This window comes from Poecile atricapillus, chromosome 2 (genome assembly GCF_030490865.1).
Source record: "Poecile atricapillus isolate bPoeAtr1 chromosome 2, bPoeAtr1.hap1, whole genome shotgun sequence".
Classification (NCBI taxonomy): Eukaryota; Metazoa; Chordata; class Aves; order Passeriformes; family Paridae; genus Poecile; species Poecile atricapillus.
Window position 1 is genome coordinate 133,620,845 of NC_081250.1, and position 27,949 is coordinate 133,648,793.

The 27,949-nt window shown below is 40.8% G+C and overlaps 1 protein-coding gene across 2 annotated transcripts; it reads right to left on the reverse strand.

The window, feature by feature from the left end:
• Window positions 1-305: 305 nt before the first annotated feature.
• On the reverse strand, window positions 306-26,965 carry AZIN1 (antizyme inhibitor 1). Of its 2 annotated transcripts, none has more exons than XM_058831367.1 (12): window positions 26,831-26,965; window positions 19,351-19,488; window positions 12,193-12,390; window positions 9,972-10,145; window positions 9,552-9,724; window positions 6,304-6,438; window positions 4,721-4,802; window positions 3,833-3,907; window positions 2,641-2,806; window positions 1,989-2,107; window positions 1,605-1,819; window positions 306-977 (listed from the first exon to the last, which is right to left on the reverse strand). In XM_058831367.1, the coding sequence occupies exons 3-12, from the start codon at window positions 12,292-12,294 to the stop codon at window positions 866-868; spliced, it is 1,353 nt and encodes a 450-aa protein (XP_058687350.1). In that variant the 5' UTR covers window positions 12,295-12,390; window positions 19,351-19,488; window positions 26,831-26,965; the 3' UTR covers window positions 306-865. The 2 variants fall into 2 exon arrangements, with proteins under 2 accessions (XP_058687350.1, XP_058687349.1); XM_058831366.1 differs by lacking the exon at window positions 26,831-26,965 and adding an exon at window positions 25,145-25,439.
• Between the last annotated feature and the right edge of the window lie 984 nt (window positions 26,966-27,949).

The following is a 27,949-nucleotide window of genomic DNA, read 5'->3' on the forward strand; positions in this document are numbered from 1 at the left end:
ACTGCATGCACACGAGCTGGGACAACCTCTCCGTGCACACCCATGCCTAGTGCAGGTTAGCTGGTTGGTGTGAAGAACTGAATCTAAGGTCATGCTCTAAAAACACACCACAAATTGCCTTTTAGCCTTCCAGGAACTTACATGACTTTCACTTCATACAGATTGAACAAACTTAAAAGGTTTTTACTGTTTAACACAAAGCTGAACTGATGGGTTTCAGAAAAGAAAGTTTCTCAAATCAATCACATATACATCTATTTTATAGCTATCTGCCTAGTTTCTCCCAAAGTTAGCCTGAAAAACAGTAAAATCTACACAAAGTTTTATTGCAATCATACAAGGGATACATCACGGGTCAAATACAACAAATACTATGATGCAATTTTACATTTATTAAACTACAGTTCAAAGCACAAATTTACACATTCTAAATACACTAAAACATCTAATGAAGTCACACTGGTCTCCCACTGACATTTGATATATCTGGGCGAAAGACGATAACTTTACAAGACTTTTCTAACAGGAATCCTTAGTATAAAAACTGTGTACTTGTATGTAAACTGTTGAAGAACCCAAGTGATGGGTTTCCATCTCCACTAAGTCATCCATTTTGTTGCATATTTAACGCTCAGGGGTTGAATGAACTTGATTTTAAATTTGGACACCATTATCTAACCCTCCCACCCCCCACTGAATTTAGCTGTAGCTTGTTTTGCCTGGTCCCCATTACTATTACTATTTTTTTCAAGTTTTGAAGAGAATTAATTGAATTCAAGACTGTTCCATTTCTTCCACATTGGAATGTTGACCAGACAAACTACAGACTTGCAACTGCAGGTCTAAATGAAGCGTTAATGCCTGTTTAAGCCGCAGTGGAAAAGCGTTCTTCCGGGCTCAGCTGAATGCACGAAGGCACAAAGAAGAAGTTCTTCATCAATGTGTCTGAAGCAATCCCAGCATCTTGCATCTCATCCCTGCAGCAGGAAAGGTCAAGAGATGTTATAGTATGTTTTCAGGTTCAATTTCCCTTCAGAAACCAGCCTCCACACAGCATTTGAAGCCAATTGCCCCTGTGTGGCTTGGCCCCTGGCTTGGCAGTAAGGAGCCCAGCTGTGGCAGTGCCTGGCACACTCAGAAATGCTGCCACTCTCCAGGGCTGGGAGCACAAGGCCCTGCCTGCCTCAGTGCAGGAATGCATTACCACACTCTCCATCACCACCAGAGCATCACTGCCCTTCCTGCCTATGATGGTGCCAACACTGTACACAAGCTGCAGTTACTTGTATTAGGAAAGCTCAAAGGCTGACATTGAACAGCTTTTGTTAACCCAGCAAAAGACTTTACAACTGCCACTGAACTCACAGGTGAGATCAGTCAGATATTTTGCTTGCCTTTGTCACCCCTAAAGTAAAGTAGGCATTTTATCACAGATCTCAGTTTAGTCTCAGCAGTCAGACAGAGACAAAAAAAAAATGCACAAACTAAAAAGGCACATTCTTGCACTCAGCATTTTCCTATATTTGCTACTGAATGTAATTTATAAGTGTACACTTCCGAAGGAAGCAAAAGCAACCTTGCCACTATCAAGACAGTTTACTTACCAGTCACTGAAAGACATCATGTAGTAAATCAGTGGCTTCTGATAGTCATTAAAGGTAGACTGTTCACCTAAGGTACCAGAACCCATATTGTCAAAGATCAGCCAATCTCCAACGCTCAACTCAGGAAGAAGACAGTTTTCCACAATTTGATCAAGCTCATCACAGGATGGACCCCAAAGGCTGCTTGCAAACAGAGGCTCATCTTCCTTGTATTTCTATATGGAAATGATGAGGCAAATCAGGCTTCAGTTTATTGAAAATTTTCAAATATACAGAAGGTTAATTTAGGAAATAATATGTAATTATATATGTATCAAGTGTTAAATATATCTTCAAGAGACAAGCATAGTAAGGGCTACCTTTGAAGAATATAGAAGGACTCACCTTGTGAACCTCTGGGATAGTATTCAGTTTCTCAGACAATTTACTTGCAAAAGAACCATAAACACCATCATTTATGTAATATGTAAATACTGGTTCATCATCATTCCTGGTTTGCTCCACTGGAAGTAAAAAAAGAAGTTGTCTTGCATGCATGTTTTGTCATAAGTAGTCCTTTTGCAATCTAACTTAAGTCAGCTGCTTTCTCCTGACAAGGGGGTTCCATATATACTGGAATGGGAGAATTACAAGCAGAGTAATCTGTATGAGACCAAATGATAAATTCAGTAATAACATTAAGTGTGAGGCTTAATAAAATTAATACTTTCACTAAACCACTGCTAAGAATATAAATCCAGAGAACCAGAGAAGTAGCTTTCTGTGACATGATTTTTTTGTTATAATACAGAATATTTTTATGTTCTAACACACCATATGTGATGCACCCAATATAAGTTTAACCTAGTAAGGATATAAGAAGTGACAAAAATAACAGTGAGATACACAGATAACATATGTCATCCAAAACCCAAAAGGCATATTACAGCGCAAGAATTAGGAAATGCACTAAATATATAACAAACTAGTCTATTCCAACTACTAGTGGGCAGTTACCTGTACGATTCATAACACAGAAAACAAATCCAACCCTTACCTCCAGAAGGAAGAAGTTTATCATACTCAACAGTCTTCTTTGCAATGACATTCACTGCCAGTGTAAATGCAGATGAAACATAATAACACCCAGGCTCTGCAATCACATTAACACCAGATTCCTTAGGAAAGTAGACATCCAGCAATGGCCTGATGACATGATTAACCTGGGAAATTGAAGTCAGAAGTAAGACCAAAGAACTCAGCTTTATAGATGTATCAGACACACATACACTTCCAGTCAGCAACAGGTCTAGTCAGCACACCAAATGCATCCTCTAGTCCTCCATTCTCTGAGAAATGCCTTTACCAGAGGTCCATAAATTATAAGGAAACATGTAAGAAAACTGATCATTCTGCTGAACACTGAAGATTGAGAACCACGAGTCTGAGTACTACATAGTCTCTGTTACAACCAAAGTTAAAGCTCTCCTACACTCAGACTGTAATTTTAATGCCCATCCAGCACAACAGATAATGTAAAATTACATATGAACCCACAAGAACAGGCAAAGTGATCAGTTCTGAATACTATCATATTAGGAACAAAATTATTTAATACTAATGTTCTTAAGGCAAATATTTGAAGATTAACAGATATTTTGGACAAGTAACAGAACCACATTGAGAGAAAAGCACTGACTGCTGTTAGTAACTCCTCACTACACCACTTTCACTGTCCTGCATTAATGGAGTCCATGTTTCAGACAACAACCCTGTAAATTGGGTATCCAGTTTTACGTGCCACTTCATACTAAAGATGGTATTTAGGCCAAATCAGACGCCAGCCAAATCAAGGCCTTTAGTTTTCAGTTCTAAAGCAAAATACTGGAAGTTTTCATCCAGTAGCAACAGAGTTTATGATCCAAAGCATGTAAGAGTCACCAGCTGGACAACCACAGTAAAAAACAACCTGAATTATTACTGCTAGGGTTGCTTCAGATAGTAATTTAATATCTAACACCCTTAAAATCAGCAGTCACCCAGGATGATCAGGATTAAACAGAAGCAATGATCAGCTCCAAGACCTGTTTACACTATCTATGACCAAGCATACAAAACCCAGCTAGTGGGATCTTGAGTTACAGTCTAACACAGAACTTAAACCATGTTTCAGCTATCAACTCAAGTTACAGTTTAAACACTTCCGTTTCTTCAAAAGTAAGAGTTTCAACTTCCAACACATTGCATACCTCTTCCAGCTGAAGTTCTGAGCCTGTGAAGCCCCCACCAATATCCAACATGTTCATCTTAAAGCCAAATTCTTCCTAAAATGCATAGGCAGAAGGTAAGTACATGAACAACTGTAAATGCAAAAGTATGTTGGTGCTCCTTACTGTGGTTGTTTTCTGTATATTTAAGCTTTTGAAAATATTTAGCTGAGTACATCTAATGAGGGAGTAAGGGCATAGTACAGCTCCATTAAATCTAGTAGTAAAGCACTAGGATGTCAGTAGAGGCTGGTTACACAATTCCTTGCAAGTCCCACAGCAATATCAACTCATCTCTTGGCTTTTGTTTTATTCAGACAGTAATTGCAGAACAGGCAGTGTCTTCTGACAAAAGACAGCTTTAGGATTTTACAAACTTTGTGACAAGACCTTTACAATGACTTTGCACAAAGATCGTCAAGATTGTCAATTTTATTGCCCCCGTGTGTGACCAGCTAAGGCACTGCAGTAATGAGAGTAAAAAGACTTGCAGTCTTCGTTTAGTTTACAAACTTCTCATACCACAATAGATGCCAGCATATATAATTGATCAACTTCAACGTAACCTAAAAGCATCTGTTGTGTATTTACAGGACTGAGATCTGAATATCAAAAAGCCTTGACCCAAAGTGGGAAACTAATTTAAATAGTATGCAAGGCTACTGCCTGTCAGTGGGACAGTATTCATTACCACAATTAGACAAAGTTGATTTTACCTCTACCACACATCACAAAGGAATATTTAGGCCCTAACGAAAACTTCCACCTCCAGTGATTTATTTTGAAAAGAATGTAGTTGGCTTGTTAGTATGATTGGAATAGAATGGATTCTCTACTGCAGCCATTGCATATATGCACAGATCTACTTACAGCCATGTCAAACACACATCGAGCATCAGATATAGCATGAATGTACGTTTGCAGATCCTTGCAAGAGCCTGAAACATGAAATCTGAAAGAAATAAAAACACACTAAGTACAGTGAACCATGCAGCTTTCAGACCAAGCAAATTGTTTCACCATATAAAAGAGCAACAGAAGCAATTCATTCTCAAGTGTCTCATAACAAGCTTAAATGATTATACAGCAACTGTCCAAAGAATAAGCTCAGACAACCACTGCCTTCTATTTCATTGGATTTGTACTTGAGAACTATCTTCCTCTTAATCCTAAGAATGTGCCAAAGTAATCTCATCTTTGAGAAACAACATTACTGAATTTTTTCTGTCTTCACTATCAAGGTGGATAAAAGTTGTTCAGTAAGTGACAAAGCTGCAGAGAAGTACTGATGCCTGCCACAAGCTCCTGAATCCCCTCCTGTTCCTTGTTCAAAAGATTCAAGTACTGTCATATGCAGTTAAGTCACTGAGGTGCTAAAACTAGTGTCAGCATTCCCATGGGCTTCCTCAAGAGGAGTATGGTCTGCTGGTTTTAGACAGACCATACACACACCCATGCCACAGTGTTCTCTACTCCAAACCTACTCCTTTAAGGAATGACATTTTGAGGCAAAGGTCACTTTTCAAACTTCTGTGCATGAATCCACATGTGGGTTTTAAAATTATTTAAATAAAAATAATGTACAAGAGCCATGTGATTTTTATAAAAGTTGGTTAAGACATTATACGAAGAGGAATGTTTTCTCAGTAGTATCTAATTTTTTAAGACATTTGTAGTTTATGCCTTAACATCCATTTCAAGCAGATATACATCAAAACATTTGTGGTTTAAATCATCAAAATCTGGCTTAACATTTTTTTACTGTCTTGATCACCCATTTATTTGTTTGGTTGCTTTCCTAAAACAGTCATGAGCATGTGATAGATTTGTAGCTCAAGGCAGACAGAGCAGTCTTGTGCATGCATTTTTCTCACATATAGTAAAATATCCATCAAGCTTCCAATTAAAATACCACAGATCATTAGTCCAAACTAAGAACTCTAGGATCCATTCCTACCACTTGCAAGTCAAAAATGTATCTGAGTATTTTGTCTTGATATGATCAAAGAGAGACATACAACCTTAACTCTTACAAAATCTGACCCCCATATTCAACGTATTCAAACTATCCAACCTATTCCATATGCTGTACTAGCACTTCTGTTATGATGCTTACTGTTGGAAAAATACAAATTGAGTTACCACAGAAGTTCAAGAGTAGAGTTAAAGAATAGGAGAGGCTTCAAAACTAAGTTTTCATGCTGACAGAAGGATTTATGATACTTAATTTCATATTGTTTTGATGTCTGTAATAGTTACTTTGTTTCATACTAGTTTGGGCTTGCAAGCAAAAGCTCATGACTCTAAATTGATGTGATATTGTTTGTCTGGGGTTTTTGTTGATTTTTTTAAAAGTCTGCAAGATAGCGCCACTGGGGAAAAATTCTATTTTACATCTTAGGTACCTCTTACAAATATCTGCTCAGCCAGCAGAGGACAATAAATTTACTCACTTGACACCAACTATTTGGACTCCCAGCTCCTTAGCACATTCCATGAGGTGCCTACAGTTCTTCAGGGTGGTGCCAAACTTCATATTCATCTCCTCACCAGCAGTAATGTCTTCTGTGGCAATGTGCAGTAAGAGCCTAAGAGAAGGGGAAGATGATTGGGGCAGTTGGTTTACATCATCAGCACATGTGAAGCCTGAAGACTGTCAGAAGTGTGTTGATTATGTTGTCAGTACTCCAGCTCCAACGATGGATGAATCAAGGTAACCTAATAATAACAATCCTGTACAGAGAAAAAACTAGCAATTAGGGGCTAAAACATGGAGCCAACAAGGACAAGGGATTTCAAAATGCAGCAACTAAGACTCTTGTAGCAGCAAGAGTCTGTTGAGTGCTGTAATAAAAAATAATGTTACCTTCTAATAAAGAGTAGTTTCCTCATAAAATCAGTAAAACTAATATGATTTTTCCCATCTCTGTCCTTCTCCCCAACCCAGAGGTTCCCCTTCAATCACATGTATCAGATTTAGTTAAACTGGTTAGCATCTGGAGAACACCAGGCTGAAAGCACAACTGGCCATATCACATAACACCCCCTTCTGGCCAAGCACATGGACCCAGGATGAGGGGGTAGGGTGGTCAGTCCATTCCCTGCCCCTTCTTCCAGGACACTGCAGAGCAGAGAGGCAGCAAGTATCATCTCTTACATTCTTATGCAATGGGGCATCTTCCTCTCTCTGGTCAAAGCCACATTTTGAGTAGGTCTGGCAAACTGCAGTGGCAATGCTGACCTTTTTCTATGTTAAAGTAACACTTGAGGGGCAAAGGTATGGTGACATCCAAACCTCTAGAGACATACCCCAAACCTCCCAAATTCAAACTGCTGTCCACTGAGAAAGTCACACCCCCACAAGAGCAATTAATTAGTCATGCAGTAAACTAAACAAAGGTGATATCATGACGTAATGCAGATTGAACAGAATACATTGCAATTAACCAGGATGAGGAGTGTAAATGAGTAGAAAAAGCTCATACGCAGAGTAAAATAGCTCTTTACAAGACAGGCAACAAACAGAACTCAGCCAGTTGGCCTAACATCTACCATGACTTCTACAAGTATTTTCCAAATGTTTCATGGTGTGTTTAAACTGAATTTGTAAAGAGCAGAAAGTCCTAAGTTCTCACACAGGCTGCCCTGCAATCCTTGTTAATTTATACCACTTCATCTTGAGAAACAGGTATCTCATTTCCTGCTTCTCCACTAGCAGAGAAATTTCTGTTCAAAAAATGTGTAGTCCGACAACATTTTGTGAAGCATTTGGAAGAACGTGCCAAGTGTAGCAAAAACTTACAAGTCAAACACTTTAAAATGCAATAGAAAAAGTCAAATCCATACTCTGATTTGTAGGCTCATTAAGATTAGTCAAAACCCCTCTTTAAAAGACATCCAATGTCAAATTTATTGACAAATTGTTACAGTAGCATTTTAAGTGAGTCAAGATACTTTTCAATCAAAAACCACTAAATCTGACTTCTAGGAATCTAGCAGGATTCCTTCTCCTGGGTTTCAGCCAGTCAAAGCAGGGCTAGAGGGTGATGTTGTGCTTACAGAGATTGGTTTTACATTTTACATTAAAGCAGCATTCATACTTACAACACCCTTGCCTATACCTAAGTTCTTAGGACACCATAAAGCTTAGCAGTTAAACTTTACCTGGAAAAATCTTAAAGACATAATAAAGAAAAGCAATACCTAAGCACTCCTTCCTGACATTTTTAATCTTAAAAAACAATTGATAACAAAAACATCAGTTACAAAAAGAGACACTTCCCCCCCATTACTGAGCTTAGTGCAATAAATTTTTTAGTCACACATTTTCAGAAAATTAGAAGAATCATATCTTCCTCAATATGATTTTCTCAGCCAAAACAGACTGGTTTCACCCACGTGAACAACCCAGCTCTAGCAAGCACACATAAGGAAAACAAGGCAATATATATAGTGGCTTTGACTTTTTGAAATTATGCCAAGGAAGAGAAAAGGAAAAAATCTGTCACTTGAGCATCAACATTAAAATGACCTGAATAGCTCTAAAGCTACCAGTGAATAACAGGTAAAACACTAATGATTTACCAGGCAGCTTTAGCACTGCCAAGGCTTTCAAATCCACAGGGCTAGCAGTTTCAGAAAAATTTATCATACATCACATTTTTGCACAGAAATTTGTCTCCAGTATGCAAATCACAGACTTCCATGAGGATGAAGTGCTATCACTAGCAACAACAATATCAAATCTTGTAGACTTGAACAAACAAAAAAACTCTCGCAAATAAATACCACCACCCCACCAAAAAATATTCACCCAAATGAAAAAAAAAGCCAGCCTTGGACAAAGATGAAATACTTTAATAATGACTGTTCAGAACCAAGGAATTTGTAAAGGATATCAGGAATTTGGTTTCTCCAATGACATTTATGGAAAGCTATACCTTTAATCACTGCATAGCACAGTAACATTCACTTAAGCTCTGACTCCATATTTTTTAAAGTCATGGCCCAAAGGTAAAGCATTCACATGTGAGGGATGTGATGTTAAATGACATGAGTGCCTATCAGTCTCCAAGAGACCATTATACATTGGCAGCAATAAAATTGCCATAAATACCAGTCACATTATCAGCTCTGATCACTTTTCTACAGAAAGCAGCTGAGCTAATACTGAAGTGACTGAAAATAGAACTGGAGTCAAATCTCTCACTGTTTAAATCCTGTGGAAATACCTGTAGGTGTATTTACTAGACCTTCAGAGTGTGCCCAAACCCCAGATAGGATCCAATGCACAGGGTCATTTGTTGGCAGCTCAGCCCTAATTTCAGCCAGAGCCACTAATATCCAAACAGAACTCCCTGAAAGATAACACTGAAACCAAAACAGAGCAGGAGGAAGATGTATTTGCAAATGATGAAATGCCAGACTTCTGAACTTTAATCACTGAAACTTTTACATGAAAATTGCCTTAAAAAAACATATCACTTTCTCCCAAGATTTCTCCCAAACCAAGGGCCATTGTATTAGGAAGCCATCAATAGGAAAAGATGCAAAACAGCTGCTTCCAAAGGAGACAGAAGAACAGATACAAGTGATTTGTACTAAAGAAGCCATGTACTTTGCTTGCAACTCAAACCACCCAGAACAAAGGCAAACTAAGTTTCCTCCACATTAAAAGCAAAATCAGAATTTTGACACTTACTTGGCATTTGGATGGTTACGTGAAATTTTCTTCAGCTCAATATCATTATCACAAGTCATGATGTTTATCCCAGCTTTTGCTGCATACTTGATCTGAGAGGCTTGCTTGCAAGGATTTGTGTATATGATGTTTTCAGGAGAAATGCCCAGGTCTTGCACCAATGCCATTTCAGACTGAAAAACAGGACCATACCAGGGTTTGACAAAGTGCACTGAATTTTTATTAGATGTGTGCTACTACCACACTAAAGAGAAAACTATCTACTGCTTCTAGGGCAGAAGTACAGATTTTCAACAGCCAGTTACAAATGAGTTCACAGTTCAAATTTTATTCATAATCATGGCACTTAACACCAAAGAGATGAATTTAAACCAGCACACATATGAAAGAAAATAAGGCACACAGGCAAGAAAAACTTACTTTACTGGAACATGCAAAACCAACACCAAGGGTTCCCAGAATTTCGAGTACACCTGGAGTAGAATTGCATTTTACAGGATAAAACGGCTTTATGGGTGCCATCACATTCTGCCATTGTATGTTATTCCTTACAAGCTTTCCAAGGTCACCAACATAAAATGCCTTTTTTCCAGCCTGTAAAAGGAAGAATAGGAAAATAAAATGTCTGAAATTGTAGGTTTGCTGTCAAAACAAACAGCCCAAAGTCTTAAAGAATTATGTACCTTTTTTTTTCACCCTGCTCTTAACTTTTAGATTTGACCTTGAACAATGTATTTCTGTTCACCTGGCAATTTGAACTAGTTTAAAAAAAAAATCAAAGGGAATACCTACCACTTCAGAGATACTATAAATGCTATTGACAATATTCTGGGATTCCTGAATAAAAGACTACTCAAATGCCCAATGCTGATTTTAGCCAAAAATACAGTTTAAGTATACATTTCTTGCAACTTTTTATTTTCAGAAGTCTGCAGCTATTTATAGGAAGAAAATCCACTGGGATGAAAGCTTCCACAGTCTCAATGTAATTGATATCTCCTTGTAGAAGGAATAAAATCTGATGCACTAGCATTATTTTAACATCCAGCTAATAGCTTGTTTTACTGAAATTTCTCTGATTCTATCTTAGTTCAGAAAGTCGACTTTGAGACTGTTCTCCACATCTTGTGAAGAATTAATTTTAAAAGGTATTTTAAGAACTAGACTCCACATTAAAGGTGACAGAATCAAGTACATAATCTTTAAGAAAATGCACAGACTTTTCTGAAACTGTTAAGTTTCTTTTGCACATCTGTTACAACACAGGCTTTCTCAATATCAGGTCATGATGTAGGTGCAGTGGATTGAAATGCAAACAGATCATTCCAGATTTGTTCATAATGTGCACTCAGAAAAACTACTCTAAGTGAATGACCTACATAAATCAATTAAAGACCATCACAAAAGATATGATGGATCTGAATCGAGACTGTACATCAAATGTTAATTCTAGCACTTGACTTTCACAGATATGAAACTCTATATATGTTGTGGATTATTTTATACAAAGTCTTTATTTCTGTTTAAAAAACACAAATAGAAATTCCATCGGGTGGAAGCATACTGACCCCCTGTACGGGTCACCAGCAGGAATGGGATCTGGAGCTTTAGATCCATGGCACAGGCCTCTACCCCTTGAGCTAAAGGAGTAAATGAAAGCAGCAGGAGGCAGCTATCCTCTGTGAGCCAGCCAGTGGTTGGAGACATGACATGTTGCCAGTAGTTTACCTATTTATTTGCTAGACAGAAAAAGAATATTAGGAATCAGGATTTGGGAATCCTACACCTGAGTTCAGAAGGCCTTGGAATTTAGCTATTGCTGTACCAAAGTTGACCACTTGCACATGAATATTAGCTCTGATAAATCAAGGAAAAAGTGAGTAACTCACAGGTATGGCATACGAAGAACACAAGATCTGCTTAATGAATTTTTTTTAAAGTTTGCTCTTACTACAACTTTGTCTACAGAACAAAAGCTACATCTTCCTGCCTCCTCCTAAGAAATGAGTGAAGTCTTATTAAAAAATCACTATTGTATACACAGAATTATTCAAGTTTCTTTCCAGCTGGCTGCTAAACTTCGGTAGCTTTTACACCAGTTTGCCTTGAAAGATAGCACCTCACAATGTGCTTGTACCAGAGTTTCCAGTGGGAAGAAGGGTAACAGGAAGATGTATAAATATAAACCATGATGGCCCACAAAAAATTTAAACATGGCTTTAAATTGGCTGAGCACCCACATTTGTCAGAACTCTGCCACATTTTCAGGGAAAGAACAACAAAAAGGTTCTAACTGAATATACCCACTTGCATAATTTCAGGTGCTTGATCTAAACCCCATTGCTAATAAAATCTCTTGAAACAATGAGATGGGAATCTGTATTTAATTACATCAGCCAGACTACTTTCCTGCTAGCCACACTCAGGGAGGTAAGAGTTGATGCCCAAATTTTCCCAAGAGAATTCTACCCAAAACAAGAAAACAGCAAAGAAGCAGAATTAGAAGAGGAAACTACTTTATAAGCTGAGTGAGGCTTAGCTGACTGCTCCACTGTTGCTGTCAGCTCATCAGTTCTAAAATACTTTGACCTAGTTTGAACACTTAGGGAACTAAACCAAAAGATCTGGAAAGCAAACTTACATGAGTATGTTCATAAATACAGTTGTCAATAACATCTGCAAGAGTTGCTCCTTCATCCAACAGACCAATGGAGTAATTTGCATCCTCAAGAAATCCTTTCATCTCAGCCGTATTCCACAAAGCCGACAGTCATAAACCAAGAAACACAAGGGATGGGCTTCCAAGCCTTATATCCGGGTCCTTAAATTATGCAACAAACTGTACAAAGAAAACATGTGTCAATGGAAAAAGAGGCACAAAGCATACTATGCTGCTGTTGAAAAATCAGCTTTCTACACCTGATGGCCTACAAACAGTGACACACCCCCTACAAAAGCCAAAGATGTTTTTACCTGCTCATCCTACACTTGTCAGAGATATGGATAGAACAATTCTACTGAAGCCAAGAATAAAACAGAAGCTGGGTACTTTAAATCTGATACTAACTTCCAGAAACAACTGATGCAAGGCTGCTCTTGAGAAGAATTCCAGACTGTATGCACACTGATCTGCACTGAGTTTATGCAAACTATGAAAATACTGCAAGTGCAGCATAATTGTACAAATTCCTCAGCTCCTTTCTTCTCAAGTACAGCATCTGAAGCAATGCTAGCATTCAAATGTGCAAATGGAAGACTGCCTGTAATAGAACATTTCAGAATTTGTTTTAGAACACTTGTAGCTTATTGATTAAATTGATATTTGTGTTAACATTCTAGTTTTTTTGATGCTAATTTATCACCACTGCATTTACACGTTGTATTTATTAGACATTTATTTTATTATTCTGTTCATAACATTACCTACAACACTTCAAAATGTTAATTGCAATAGAGGTTAATAAAAAGAAGCCATTAGGCTAGACGTAATTTTAAAATAAGTGATAAAGGTAGTATGTAGAATTGTTATTAAAATAAAGTAACAGTTACAGTCCAACTTTATTTGCATCTTGCTTATCCTCAGATCTTCACTGCAAACTAGCTTAGTAGGTAGTAGTTTATACACAGTGTTTTCCAAAAGACAACCTGAATCACCACAGTCCAAACACTGAAAACACTGTTAAATATAGTCTTAGAATGCAGATTAACTATTTAATCACAAGTAAAAATCAGCAGAAAATTGTCAACAGCTGACTATATACCTTAATTTGCTTTACTTGATGAATAGAACAATCTGCAGCTTACATTCCATTAGAGTTGTGGCTCTTGTTTAAAAGCATCCTATTAGCTTACATCAACCCACTGACCACATTTTTATTTCAACTGTCATCTTTATGACAAACACAAGATGGATCAAAACCAACTAGCTAACTAGACTCCTTCTCTAAATGAAGACCTAACTTTTTTAATCTCTCAACAGATGTTGTAAAAAAAGTGATAGTTATTCTCTAAAACCACCTGCACTTAAGATTTACAATAGCAGAATTATTTTTCTAATTAAAAGTATTTATAGAAACCACAAACATTACAGCTGAAAGCCAAAAATACTTCATTAGGACTATAAAAGGTAAGATAATTTTGGCTTCAAATAATCACAGGGCCATGGTATTAACTGTCTCATGTTACATTTACCACCTCCATACAGTAAAAAAAAAAATTACACCATTTGCAACATAGGTTTGGTTAATGTTGTCAACAATATGAACAAAGTTACTTTGCTGTAGTTTAATACTACCACAACTAAGCAGCAGCTGCTGCTGCATGCCATTATGCCAAATAATGGGAAAGGAGCCAGCAGGGTTTTTTTATATGCTTTCTGCACAACTCAAACATGCCCCCTATGTTTGTTACAAGAGGAATTTACTGCCAGGTGAACTAACTCAGTGGCAGCAAGAACATTGAGTTCTGTTCAGAAGCTGAATGATAAAGACAAGTACACTGGGTAAGAAATACCCCTCTCTCGCATATACAGTGAGTCCTATGATTATTTAAGGGATTCCTGAGGATACAAAATAATCACAGAAGAGCAAGATAATGATCACATTGATGTAAGGATTTAATTAGTTATAAAAACAACGACTAGGTGGTAGACTATAATAACCAGAAGTCCTTAGTCTTATCTCAGTATGGGACTAACAGCTAAAACTCCTTAAAAAAATACCACCACTGAACAAAAGAAGCTTGTGAACTAAGTTTGCTTTAGAATCAGTCCAACTAACATGAACACCACAGTCATCTTCATAAAATATCCATGGTTTTCAGAGGCAGAGGACCAAAAAGGTTGAGTTAACTTTTCCCCCCAGAAAGAAATGATGGCACAAGCATTTTGCTGAAAATTTTTTAAGGAATTACTGCATATACAAGGGTACTACTTGGCTAGATTTTAAAATTTTGGTTGAGATATTTTTTTCATGCTAGAAGCCACTTCCTATACTCTAAAGCACGCAGATGGTCAAGAGTCCCTTCCACCCCAGATCTACCCTTCTGGAAAGTCTCAGCACACCCACTAGAACCAGTCACAGCCCTAAACAGATTTTCAGACTCACCAGACACACACAGCTTAATTGCTTGTACCTTGTATTTCAAATGAAGCAGCTCAATCAAACCAACTGCACACTTCTCCTCTTTGAGTGTGGGTGTTCATCTGAGTTACAGTTGAGTAGATTTAAACTAGTTGTTTAGTACTCTTAAAAGAAAGGCTTTTTTTCATAGTTAATTACTGTGGTGCCTATAGCTTTCAGACAGATGGTATAGACGAATAGTTTCCTTCAAAAGCTGCCCTTTTAATTTTGGGAAGACTTTGTTCAAGCAAAGCATAGGAGGAGAACTCTTTACCACCAATTCCCCAAAGCCACCACCATCAAAAAGAACACTTATCTAGTAAGTTCATTTTGATGAAGATTATTTCCTAAGTAAGACTCATCTCCTGCTCATTCATCAAAAAGTATCTTATGGTCAAAAGGCAGGGACCAAAAGGAATATGTGCTACCACAGATTCAATGACATAAATTTGCAACAAACCATAAACAACCTGATATAATCTCTCCCAGGCTGCTAAACAGTGATTTCTTTTTCTAAGCACATGCCAGACATGGAAGATTTTCCATTCAACATAAATTGTCATGTAGAAAAAAAACCAAAACTAACATTTGTTTGACTACAGTCCAATTTCCCCTTTTCTGAATAAATTACATCTTTTCAGTCTTGATAGAAAGAATATTCTACAAAGAAAAAACAAATTCCTAGAAGCACTGCTAAAGCACCACTACAAGGTAGTGGCTAGAGAAACATTTCTTTAAGGGGTCAATACCTTACAGGAGGATTTGTGACTCTGCTGCCACCTTCTTCTGTCCTGACTGGCTCTCTCCTGAGGGGGGAGGAGAATCAGTGATAATACTTGCAGAAGGAAATCTAAAGGATGGTTTAGGACTTTTAACGTCTATAAGATGAGTCAGAAATCATTGGAGTACGGAGTTCACTCCTTGCTGGAAATGCTGACTTGCTGCAAAGTCATTATTTGACAGACTTGGTGCAGTAACACCACCCATTTTCACACCTGAAATGTTCGTCTGCACAATGCTCCAGGACATATATTTTAAGTCAAACAAAAGCTGTCAAGTGGTATGAGACTTCTACATAGGCATGTAATTGCTTTCTTTGAAGTAAGCGTTACATCCTCAGGCTTTTTACTGTTCAACACAATGACTTCCCAGATGAAGAACTCTAAGATAAGTGTACATATTTAAACACTGCAATTACTGCAGACATCTGGAATAAAAGAAAATTAAAATTCTCTGAACAGAGTCTAAACACACATTTGTCACATGTAAGCATCCATAACACACAATTTTCATTTTTTTTCTTCACATTGTCCAAACTATGTATTGTTTGGTCAAAGAGAAGTACTTAAATCCCAAACATCTGTAGGTTTGCTTCTCTCATAAAAACTTCCTCTGCAAAAAAAGTCTCTGCAAACCAAACAGGCTCCAAATAATGTCTTTCAACCACATCTTATTAAACAGAAGTATTTATGACATAACGCTGATGCAGAAAACAAAGGGCTAAAACCACATTATTCTCTCATTCCTTGCAATACTGGTTCTTCAGGGGCAACAAATTAAAAAAAGCATTCTGGCAATTCAGTACAGAACAGGTACACTAGAAAATACAGTCCTCTGTTTTCAGTAAAGGAAATACCTATTTATATTTTAAATTATAATCTATAAATATTTAATTTAGATATATTTAAATACTTAATGTATAGATATTATAACAGTATATATAAAACATTTGATTTATAAAACAATTAATTTAATTTTAATATATTCATTTATAGTATTTCTAATGGCAGTATCTTAAAAAAATATTCCAATATGCCACTTCACCAAGTTGCATCATTGTAATTCAGTTAGCTGAATGCAGACACTAAGCAGGGGATGGAAAAGCTGAAACAGGTGTCTTTTTTTGTTTTACTCAAGTTACTGCTCAGGACAAATCCACTGAGGGTCATAGTACACCTTAGGTCAGTTGCATCCTACTCTACTCTCTCAGCAGCAGTCCATACAGTGAAGTGAGCAAGGTACAAAGAACAATTCTGCTGAAGTGAAGGGGGAAAGCAAAGGTTTTTCCATTGATACTGGAAAAACAGTGTCCCATCCAACATCCTCTACAGCAACAAGAACCTCCTTCTGTGTTCTTGAAGTTTGAATACATTATTCAGACACAATAAGCTTACAAAAGAATGATCACTCTTCTAAGTGCACATATACTTTGTGGAACCAGACCAGCACTTCTCTTCTATAACAGTGAAGTCACTTCCCTATCCTATCTTCTTATTTGCTCAGTGTCAGTATTTGGCCTCCCCACTGCCCCGTAAGACTCCCAACTCCCAGCCCACCTGCTCCCCCAACTGTCACCAGCTCCATTTACACAAAGAGAGCTTCCAAAGTTCACCAGCCCAGACAGCTACTGCTTCCATTTGGCATAGAGAGGGCTTGCTAATACATCAGACTTCCATTGCTAATTCCCAGCATTTCTGCTCAACCAGATGTGGCAATACACCAAAGAGAATTTAGAAGAGCAAGACTTCAGGCCATGGTTGCCAGACTTCTCAGGGAGTGAGAGCTTGAAGAACAGACAGAACTAAATCCCAAGTCTTCCCCTGGCCAGTGTAACACAAGGAAAAAGTGAGATGGAGAAAAATCATAAAAAGGAAGCGAGTTTAATGGAAATATAAGTACACCTTCAGACAGAAGATTTTTATTTTAGCTCCACAGGAACATTAACACATAACATTACAGTTATATTTAAAAGCTCACTTGACCTTTCTCCCATTAAATCACTTTGCAAGTTGAACAAGACTCAAAGTACCAATTAGCTCTCTACCTTACGTCTTAGCTGCATTTGAGGCAATGACCTGTGCTTCAGCACACCAAAACAGGTACAGATTTCCTGGCAAACACTACTGCTGCCTACATCTAGCACCGCTTTCAATACTGAATTACTTCTATTGTGTACAGTACATTATTGCTGAACACGTAATAGATCCAACCTCAAAATAAACACACGTTATCTGAACATTCAGTTGCAAATAAAGCAAATACAGTGGCATTTCCATTCTAGGGCACTCTATACCTTGCATCATTTGTCACAGCACAGGAGTCTACCAGTTAGAGAAAGTACCTCAAAGAAGGTACCAGAATAGCCTTCACCTCAAGAGTAAGGCCTTCTGTCACAGCCAAAATTCTCTTCAGAACAGTTTCAGAAATTAAGATGCATGTGTAGTACACCTTAAGATCGTATACTTCTTTATTGTTTATTCACTTATTTCTAACACATCTTCTGCCTTTCCTACATTTTTATTATTTTATTCCTGTTCAAGTGCAAAATGTCATGCAAAAGTTCTAGCCACATGCAAGAGTGAATCAAAACTTGAACTGAACAGGAGAAGCAATTTTCTCAACTATTTTGCTTATAAAAAACACACCTAAAACATAACAGTGATATTCAGAAAATTCTCAGTGCTAGCTGAATTCACTTGAATAGAGTATTCAACTACAAAGAACCAGATATATGCACTTAATTCAGTAAGTTTCAAACAACACAAAGAACATAACCTCTGGAGATAAAGCCAGAAGTCAAATAGAAGATAAACCAAGCTCATCCTGTGCCTCAGCAACTGTGGTATTTTCAAAGAACAAGTTTATCTACATTAAGTAGATAAACACAACTGGCATTTAGAATCTTTGTGGTCTTTAAAAAGTACCTGGCTCAGTAAGATATACTTTACCATTTGCAAGTTCTACATTAAAAAGCATTATATAATTTATAGGTACTAAGCCAAACAAAAACGCCTTCAGCTAGACAGGAAAAATAATACTGTACAAATACTGTGTAAAGTCAGCTTAAATGCATTTGTAGTATCTGACTTAAGACCACTGTTAAAAACCACATAAAACTATTTTAAATTAGCAGAACATGACAACCATACACATTTCATAGTCTTCCATGCTCCTTAAGATTAGCTAAGTGCATTCATTTGTTTTCCATTATCATGGTCTTTTTTTCCTTTAATAACTATTTGCCACTTCAAAATATAAAGGCATTTATAATTGGCACACATTTTCCATCCAACACTAAATTCCACATTCTACTGTAACTCCACTACAACTATTTGTGGAAGTGGATAGTAATTAGCAAATAATGGAGACAGGCATTTGGGAAGGCACACCCTTCATGATCAGCCTTAGTTACTGTTTACAATAGCAAATTTTAACTATTTCAGTATAAACTACTCTAAGAAACCATATAGTACTCAGCAAGTCATGAGTTCATGTTAACAGTCATGCAGTCCAATTCATTACTTCAGAATTACCACTGAGAGACTGAAGTAAGAGCATTTTATTTCAGGATTTCTGCAGCCAACACCTTAATTCAGAAAAGTAGTTCTGTTTACTAAGTTTACTGCAGAACTTCATCAGATAATTGTACTGAGAAAGGTGTTAGGTGAGTAAGAATTTTAGTCCCCCCCACCATCCTGAATCAAAGTCCTATGTAATTTAATCTACATCCTATGTAATATGTATGACACATTACATGTGACATAAGTCATACTACATGATGTAAATCCTGTGTAATAATCTACATCCAGACAGTTGACTTACTTATCAAAAAAAAACCAACAATACAAGCTGTATTTTTGCAAGTGCTTAACCTCCTGCATACAGAAAGAGACACTTACATGGACAAGTTAGGAGATGGAACCCTACTATCATCAGCTAGGTTCCCAAGGTGGCTCAGCGTTGAAGTCGAACTGCTCTCTATAAAGCACTTCTCCTAAGCCCTCTGGATAGTTGTAAACTTGATCAGAGATTTTGCCCTGTAGAGAGAAAAATGCACAGAAAATAAATTTCATAGCCAGAACAGAATAAAAGCTTTATCATAAAACATGTAACAAATGCCTTTTCAGTAGTGCTTTTAAGGAGGCTTGCAACACCCCACCATCAAAGTTTATAATCACATGAAATGCAGAGTTTTCAGGAGTTTATATAAATTCTGAGCCAGAACAAGTCAGATGTACAAAGAACTGCTAAAACACATGAAACTGTTTGTTTGTACTTACCTTTCACTGTCTGAAAGGGAAAACTTTTAAAACTAATGGCAAAGAGCTCTACATGATCCTGCTGTAGGGTAGTATGCCTTAATACTGGAATACTCTCCCAGAAGTGTTTTTAACCCTGTAACCACTGCATTCTTCCCCTCCCCACTTCCTTTCTATTTTAGAATTCCCTTGCCACGTTCCTTCTCCCTCTGCTGTGAATGAACACGGCATGTGGGTGAAAAAGCTATGTGGGTGAAAAATAGTGCTTTATATAGTGAAACTGAACACCACACAGACAAATCCAGAAATGAGCAAGACAGGAAAAACAAAGAAACTTATGCTTGCCTTCAGGAATGAGGAAACATTTCAGCTGGCCCTTAAAGGCTATTACACACATCACCAAAGCAGCATTTTAAAGTACAAGGCTAGTTTATTCAAGGTAAAGCAATCACACAAACCAGTACAATGAACGTAAGAGCAGTCAAGGAAACATTTATTAGCCCTGTTGAGAAGTTATTCCTCCTAAAAGCAACAGTAATTCTCATGGAATTAAATGCACTACCAAACTGGTCACATGTAAACCCAACATAAAACAAAGTTTCTAAAAATTCACTGTGATATATGGCATGAAACATAGACTGTACCAACCTACTGTAAAAATAAACTTTCGCTACTTTCATTATTTAAGTAATACTACATGGGCTGACTACAAAAGCCTGACTTCTCGGAATCTCCCTACACAAAAGATCTTCACAGCCATGTTAGTTAAACCCCTGAAATGTACTTTTCCATTTATTCTTGCTATTGGAAAACTAACCTAGTACACTCTATGAAGTACTGCATAACACACAGAGGTAGTGCAACTTGAGGGTAACTGTTTCACAGCAACTCCCACACAGCAATCCCTGCAGCTTTACCACATAAATTAGCATTTACTAGCATGCAACATTAAAAACAAACCTCAATGCTTCAAATTTGAGATATTACAGAATTTTGCCAGCTAGAATTAATGTGTATGTATTAAATTTAACCTTATCCTTTTCTTTCACTGAAGCAAGAAGTCAGTAACATTTAGTTCTGCACACAACAGTTTTACAAAAAGGTGTTGCCAATGTTTAAAATTAACTAGTAGTTACACTATTTCCTACTGCTGTTCTGATTATACTCAAGAATTCATACAAATTTTCCAGTGATAGGAATTAAGCTTACCTTCCTAGCTAAACAAGTCATTAAACACAAGTGCTTCCAGGGAGAGCACACGACCTTCAGTGCAAAACTTAAAATACAATGCTTTAGCCAAATGTCACCTGCAGTATCATGCCAATAAATATTCTCACATGTCCCAAGGAGGAAAGTTCACAATGAAAGTTCCTGTGGAGCAGGAATGAAACCCAACAATTTTCTGTAGCAACAACTTTGAGCTGTGCGAGTTCTGTCTTTCAGAACTTTTTAAAAATGAGATTTATCTAAAGGATCTACACATATATATACAAAATAGTCTGACTGCTCTCTTTTGTGCAGCTTTGCCACTTCTAAACATTCAGAGGAAAATGGTACAATTTAAGCCTTTCCAATCACATTCATTTTAGTCTGCTTTAACCAGCAGAAAGAGGTATTTTGCTGTAGAGGAAGAGCTGGGCTACCATTTTAAGTAGAAGTGTATTAGATGTCCATAACCAATAAGGGCAAACACAGTTTTACAAAAATTGCATATGTTATCAACCACAATGAAGCATTCATTGTTTAAGGGTTTTAAAGTAGGTATAAAAGTATTCTTTGCTAAGCAGTGAGCTCTGAGTTGTGGGAATAGTCAGCAAGGTAGCACTGCCTTTTAATATTCAAATGATACCTATATGCATGTGTTTATCTATTATCTGTTGGTATACTCAACTAGGAGGTTCCTGAAGTTTGACCACAGCTCAAGCAACAGTCACAACTCACCTGAGGACCCAAATCACCCCTCAGTTGTCCACAGAACATAGTTTTCTCAGAATACCTGCATCCCTGCAGCAAGCCCTACAAGTGCCCAGCAGGACTGGGCTTTTTCCAGTTCACTGGCCCCCTTCAACTCCTTGTGTGATGCCAACAGGCCTACAAAACCAGGCATCAATTTATTTTCTTAAAAAAAAAAATTGAAAAATCCACTGCATCTGTTTCTGAGAAGAGACCCTGTAATGGCTTTAGCTAAAATATCCATTAACCAAACCCTAAAATTCTAGTCTTAAAATGACCTTGCACATTCACACTGAGTCACAGACTCAAAGGCACCAAAGTCACTCTGGCTCACATAAAAACCTAGGTATTTTTGAGATACATTAAACCTCCTCCAGATCAGGGAGAACACTGTAGCAAGGAAATGCCCCGGGGGGTAGCAGGTCCTGAAGGAAGCACAGGTCCCTGAGGAGCTCTCCCATGAATCACACTCTTGTTCCTGTGCTACAGCAACAGTACTTGGAGCTGAAATTTACCATTATACCCAAATTAGCACACTACTCAATTAAGCCTTGCTCTCAGGAAAGGACAGTCTTAATTCTCTTCCAGAGCACTCTGTCCCCCCTTTAATTTGGAGAGATGGAATCATTTCCAGTAGCACTGCTGCAATCACACACCTGCAGCAGCCATCCAGGGAGCAGTGAGAGGCACAGGCTGCAGGTTCAGGGGTGGGCTGCAGTGCTGAAACGAAGTAATCCTGCTTCTTGCCTCCAGTAAAACTGTGTCCACAGGAGAAACATTCCCACAGCTGTTCACCACCAAACAACACCCTCCCCCCTCCCAAAGACCCTCCTTTTTCTGCGTTTAACAGCTTTCCCCTGGAGCTCAATGCCCAGCAGGAGGGATGGGGGAGAGCAGGCCGGCTGGCTGCCTGCCGGGGGTTTTGGCCTACAGGAGGCAGAGCAGGGAGCTCACCACAGCCAGAGGCACACGGGGAAGGGGCTGCCTTGTCACAGGCATCAGCCACAGCAGCAGCAGCATTGTTCACACGGTGACAGGAAGGAAAGAACTAGACTGGACCAGTCCAGACTGGAACAAACCCCTCCTACCATCACCATTATTCACAACCCCCACCTCCCCCCCAGCACCACTGCCTCCCACGTTTATCCAAGGAAGAATAGTGGGCAAGTGCAGTGTCTTCAGAGACTAAAATCCAGCAGCCAGGGAGGGCAGAAGTGGGGCAGGACTACCCCCAACCCACTCGCACACAAGAGACCCAATGCCACATCTGACTAGATGGTAAGCAGATCTACGCTGTTTTATTGGACTTCACACTTGGACTTGTTTTCATTCAAGGTGGCTATAACCGACTGCAACTACACAATTGCACCCTGGTTAGCCACTGGAGATTGCTGCAGAGGTCTAAAACGCAGTGCTTCTCCTGCCTGCAGGCACAAGGCAGCTGTGCAGGATTTTGTACTGCAGGAGATGCACTTCAGATAGGCTCAAAAGGTTTAAGCTCACTTTCTTCCCTCTTCACCACAACCGGGTGACCCCCAGCACACACAAACATCACCATGGGCTCAGATTCATAACTGGAAAAGACCTGCAGTGCTGTCTAGTACCCAGCCATAACAGCATCCTCTTAAGCCCCACCACAATCCTGCACTTGCACCGTCCTACTTATGCATGCATGAGCCCACTTGCTCACCGTGCCTTCAGCTCCCTTACCACCAGGAACAGACAGACACGTCTACTGATCTCTCACCACTCCAGTCTGCTGACCTGCTACCGGGCAGGGAACAACAGCACTGCAGCGAACACACACACACACACTCTGGATACCCCAACATTCAGGGGCACGCACTTTACACACACCAATTCAGCTGGCAGCTAAGCAGGAACCAGACTCTCTCCTCCATACTTTCCAAAAGCCACCAGTACACCAGGGGCCAAATGGACCACAATACATAGGCAGAGGCAGCCAAGCCAGGAAGGCTGAGCTCAACCAAGAGACCTCCAAAAGGACCGGCAGCAGCAAACCTGCGACTGCTACACTAAGGGTCTGAGCAAGGGGAGAGAGAAAGGGTGCACCCGTGAGATAACCAGGGAGCTACTCCCCGGGCAAAGGGAGGGGACTGCTAACGGGAGGGAAGGGCTCCCCCCTTCCACATGCCGGGTGACCCCACGGCCCTTCGGCGTGAAGGCAGTCCCGGAAAGCGTCACTTGTGCAATACCCTTACAACTCATGCGTTGCTCTGACAGCCGGCGCTGCCACCCTGCTCCTCGGCGCGGCCCTTGTTCACCATGCCGAGGGGGACAGGTGAGGAGGCCTCGTGCAGGCGCAGCTCAGGTGAGGGGAAAAGTGGAGCACGGCAGCGGGAGCCCGGATGGATAATCACGCTCACAGAAGCACAACATGGCCCCTGAGAAGCAAGCGAGGAGACGCCGCGGCCATGCCACCAGCACTTCTCCAGCCTCTGCCCCCGTCAGGCTGCCCAGCGCCGAAGCCTGTCACACACGGCTACCCCCGGGGGCTCGGGGGAGCTAACAGCGTGTGGGTCACACCTGGAAAGGGACTCTGCAGCACCCGCACCGCAGCTTGCGCTCCCAGCCCAGGCAGCTGCCACAGGGCACGGGGCAGCCCCTCTCCCTGTGGGATCCAGGCGAGGATGCCCCTCGCTCCCAGGCAGGGGCGCCCTGCGAGGGGCGGCAGCGCCCGCTCGGTGGGCGCGGGTCTCCAGCCGCGGGCACTGCCCCGGCTGTGAGGGGGAAGACACCGTACAGCCCCCCTCCGCAGGAATCCGCCATGTTAGGGCGGCCGCCGAGCCCCCGCTGCCCGCGGAGCCGGCAGCCCCACTGCCCTTCCGCGTCCCGGGGACTGCGGGAAAAGGGGACCGGCGGCACCGCCGCAGCGTTCACCCCGGTGCCCGGCCTCTGCTCCCGCCCCGTCACCGCTCGCACGCAGCGCTGTCCGCCATATTAGCGCGGCGGCCGTTGACCCTCCGCCCGCCGCCGCCGCCACCCTCCCGGTGTGGGGGTCCCGCTGTCCGCCCGCTCGGGCCCCGCACTGCGGCCCCGCACCGCCCGGCACGCCGGGGGACAGGGGGAGCTCCGGCTCTGACTCATTCCGCCGCTCTCCATCTGCCGGCGCCAGTGGCAGCCGGTCTCGCCCCACGCCGCCGGGCGGAGAAAGGGCAGCGGGAGGAACCGGCTCCATCCCCAAACCTCCCCGGCAGCCACCGCCACGGTACTGCCCGCCGGGTGCCCCTCCGCCCTTTCCGGGTATCAGGACCACCGCTCCCCGTCCCTCCCTGCACTGCTCCGAGCCCCAGGCCCCGGGCAGGGGGAAGCCCCTATCGCTCCCGCCCGCCGCCGGTGACCACGGACGCTCCGGGCCCGTTCGGAGCTTGGGGTGGGCGTCGCCACCACTTCACTCCCTCCCTCCCGCCAACTCCCCCACGGGCGGCGAGAGCCCCAGGACCCCCGCTCCGGTACTCACGTGAGATAACGGCCCGAAAGATTTGGTAAATCGTCTTCTCTTTTTAGGCGGAATTTTTAAAGAGGGATGTGGGAACCTACAGCAGAAATACAGGCGGCGGCAGCGGCGCCTTCCAGGGCCATAGGCTGCGGGGGCGGCCGGCGGGGAAAGCGCAGCGCAGCGCTGGGAACAGAGGGCACAGGCAGAGAGAGACAGAGCCGGAGCGGGCCGGGGGCTGCGGCAGCGGCGGGCGGAGGAGGGAGCGTGGCCGGTGAGCTGCGAGCGAGCGAAGACACGGAGCAAGAAGAAGGGGCTGCCGCCGGCAGGGCTTTTATAGGGCGGGCGGGCGGGCGGGGCGGGACCCGGGCTGGCGTCACCGCTCCGGGGGCGGGATCCGCCGCGGCTGCCGGGGCGCGCTGGGCCGGGGGAGCGAGGCGTGTGTCCCCGGCGGGCCCCTCGCCCTGGCTGGCACCGAGGGTGCTGCTGGAGCGGTCAGGTCTTTCGTTATTTTCTGACACAAGTAAGGGAGGGACACCGTCAGAATCCTCCCGGGATACCGGGCAGGTGGTTACCATACTTGTCTTCACACGACATCTGGCATCTGTGCTTCTGTCATGGCTTCCACTAACCCGAGACTTGTTTTGTGCCACTACGGCTTTGAGCAGGTGGAAAAAGAACCCAGGGTTTGAATGGTCAGCCAGAGGCCTCCTTCACCGGGTTAAGAGCAGCCCGGCAGCTCGCCCTGTTTCCTTGGGCATTGATAAGCCGCTCATAATGCTCACCAGAGGAAACTAATTACATTGCATAGCTGGCAGCCTCAGTCTCCCAGCAATTTTAGGCCTTCAAGAATCCTGTAAGTAAATACATGAATGGAAGGCTTTAGCTGACCCATATAATTCACACAGAGTTTCACTGAAGCTCTGGGACATCTTCAGTGCACCTCAAAGCCTTTAGCTCTTTCATAACAGCTTTATGAGGTTGCATGGCTCAGCTGCAATGGGAAAAGAGCCACTAGGAGATGAGATGCCTCAGTTAAAAGTCACAAAACTTTCATGGTGGAACTGTGGATGAACCCTTATCTACCAGCCTGGCTCTGCCATGTAAATTTTACTACACCACACAGGGCTGCTTTTAAAAAAAATTAATTCCAGCAATCACAATTCTTCCCAGACACTAAAGTATGTAGTTATGCAGTTCACTGAAACCCACCAAAAGATATACTTGTTCTGGAAAGCACTTCTTCCTCTCAGGGCACATTTATTTTAAATGGTATGTTAGTACAATTTGCATTTTTTTTCCAAAGCAAATTTTGGTTTGTTTAACTTTATAGCAGAGAGAATTTAGAAAAGGAGGGAATAGATACACACCTGTCATCTCTTCAGAAAAAGAATGGGACTGAGGCTCCACAGCACACAGAGATGGAGTTTGTTTATCCTTTTCATCTGTTACCATGTTCTCTTGCAAATAATGTTAAATGAGGAGGAAGTGAACTGAGAAATATATGCAGTCTCATTATCGTGTCTCTTTTTTTTGTGATAACAGCACTAGTAGGTTATGGATAAAGTTAGTAAGAGCAGGTACATTGATTAGGGAATCAGAAAACCTCTTACATACACTTGCAAGACATCCTGTATTGAAGACCAAAAATTCAACTTTATAGTTTACACCCCTGTTTTTTCAGGTGTGTTCTGTGTATCAGTGACTTACCTGTATTTTGAGTTCCCATTCCAGAATGCAAATGCAGGAAGAGGGATCCGAGTATATTAAAAAACAAACCTAAACTAAACCCAAAAACAAACAAACAAAACCAAAAAACAATAGACCCAAACCAGAAAAAGCTATAGAGAGATAGGAAGAGAAATTTAGGCAGAGCTTGGTTATGGCACAGTAGTTGCAAATCATTAACAGGCAAAGAAAGGAGGAAGGGATAGAGGGGAGGACAAAGGTTATAGTAGTATATACAGAAGAACAATCCAGAAAGCTGTATTCATTAAGTAGGTAGATTTTTCAAAACACATCTTAGGAAGGGATATAAACTAGGAAAAGGACTTGACTAGTTTGGAGATGTTACTATGTATTTTATATATGTTCTTAGAGGTCTCCTGTTGGTAATACCTAAAGATATCCCAGTGATATATATGTGATCTCACTGGCACATGTTACTGCCACATTCATCTTCCCAGGAGAGTTTTTGTTTTGGTAGGTAGGGGATGTTTTTAATATTCTTATCAGGAGTAAGAAAACAGATGGACTATTTAAGAGGAGTGCATAGTCAAGTAGGACAGGAAAAAGAGCTTCAGTTTGATATGCAATTAATTGGGGGATCTGTCAACTATTTTAAAAAATGCATGGAGGGAGAGAGGATTTCCTGCTCGTGAAGGAAGCAGCGCTTAAAAACAGAAACATAAACTTCATCCTCTCAAATCTACTGGAAAAAATAGAGTGGCACACTATTAGAAAGAGTACAAGACTGAACTGTGTAGTCACTTTATACAAAATGAGAAAAAAATGGATGAATGCTTTATACAGTGTTTCTGCTACCACAGGTGATATTAATGCAGAACTAGAAAACTGATGCCACAGCTCAATGTATATATATTTATATTAGCAGTCCTGTTTTGTCTGGAGAGGCAAAATATATAAAAAAGCTTATATAAAATTTCCTTCTGCCTCATTTCTCTGCACTCAGTCTTAATACTTGGATTCCTAACATTGTATGGCTCCATCTCCACATTTCATATGTTAGTAGAGTAAAAATTTACATTTTCTGCTCCAAAGATAGAAAGTCAGCAAAGCACAAAATGCAACTCCAACTCTGAGTTCCCC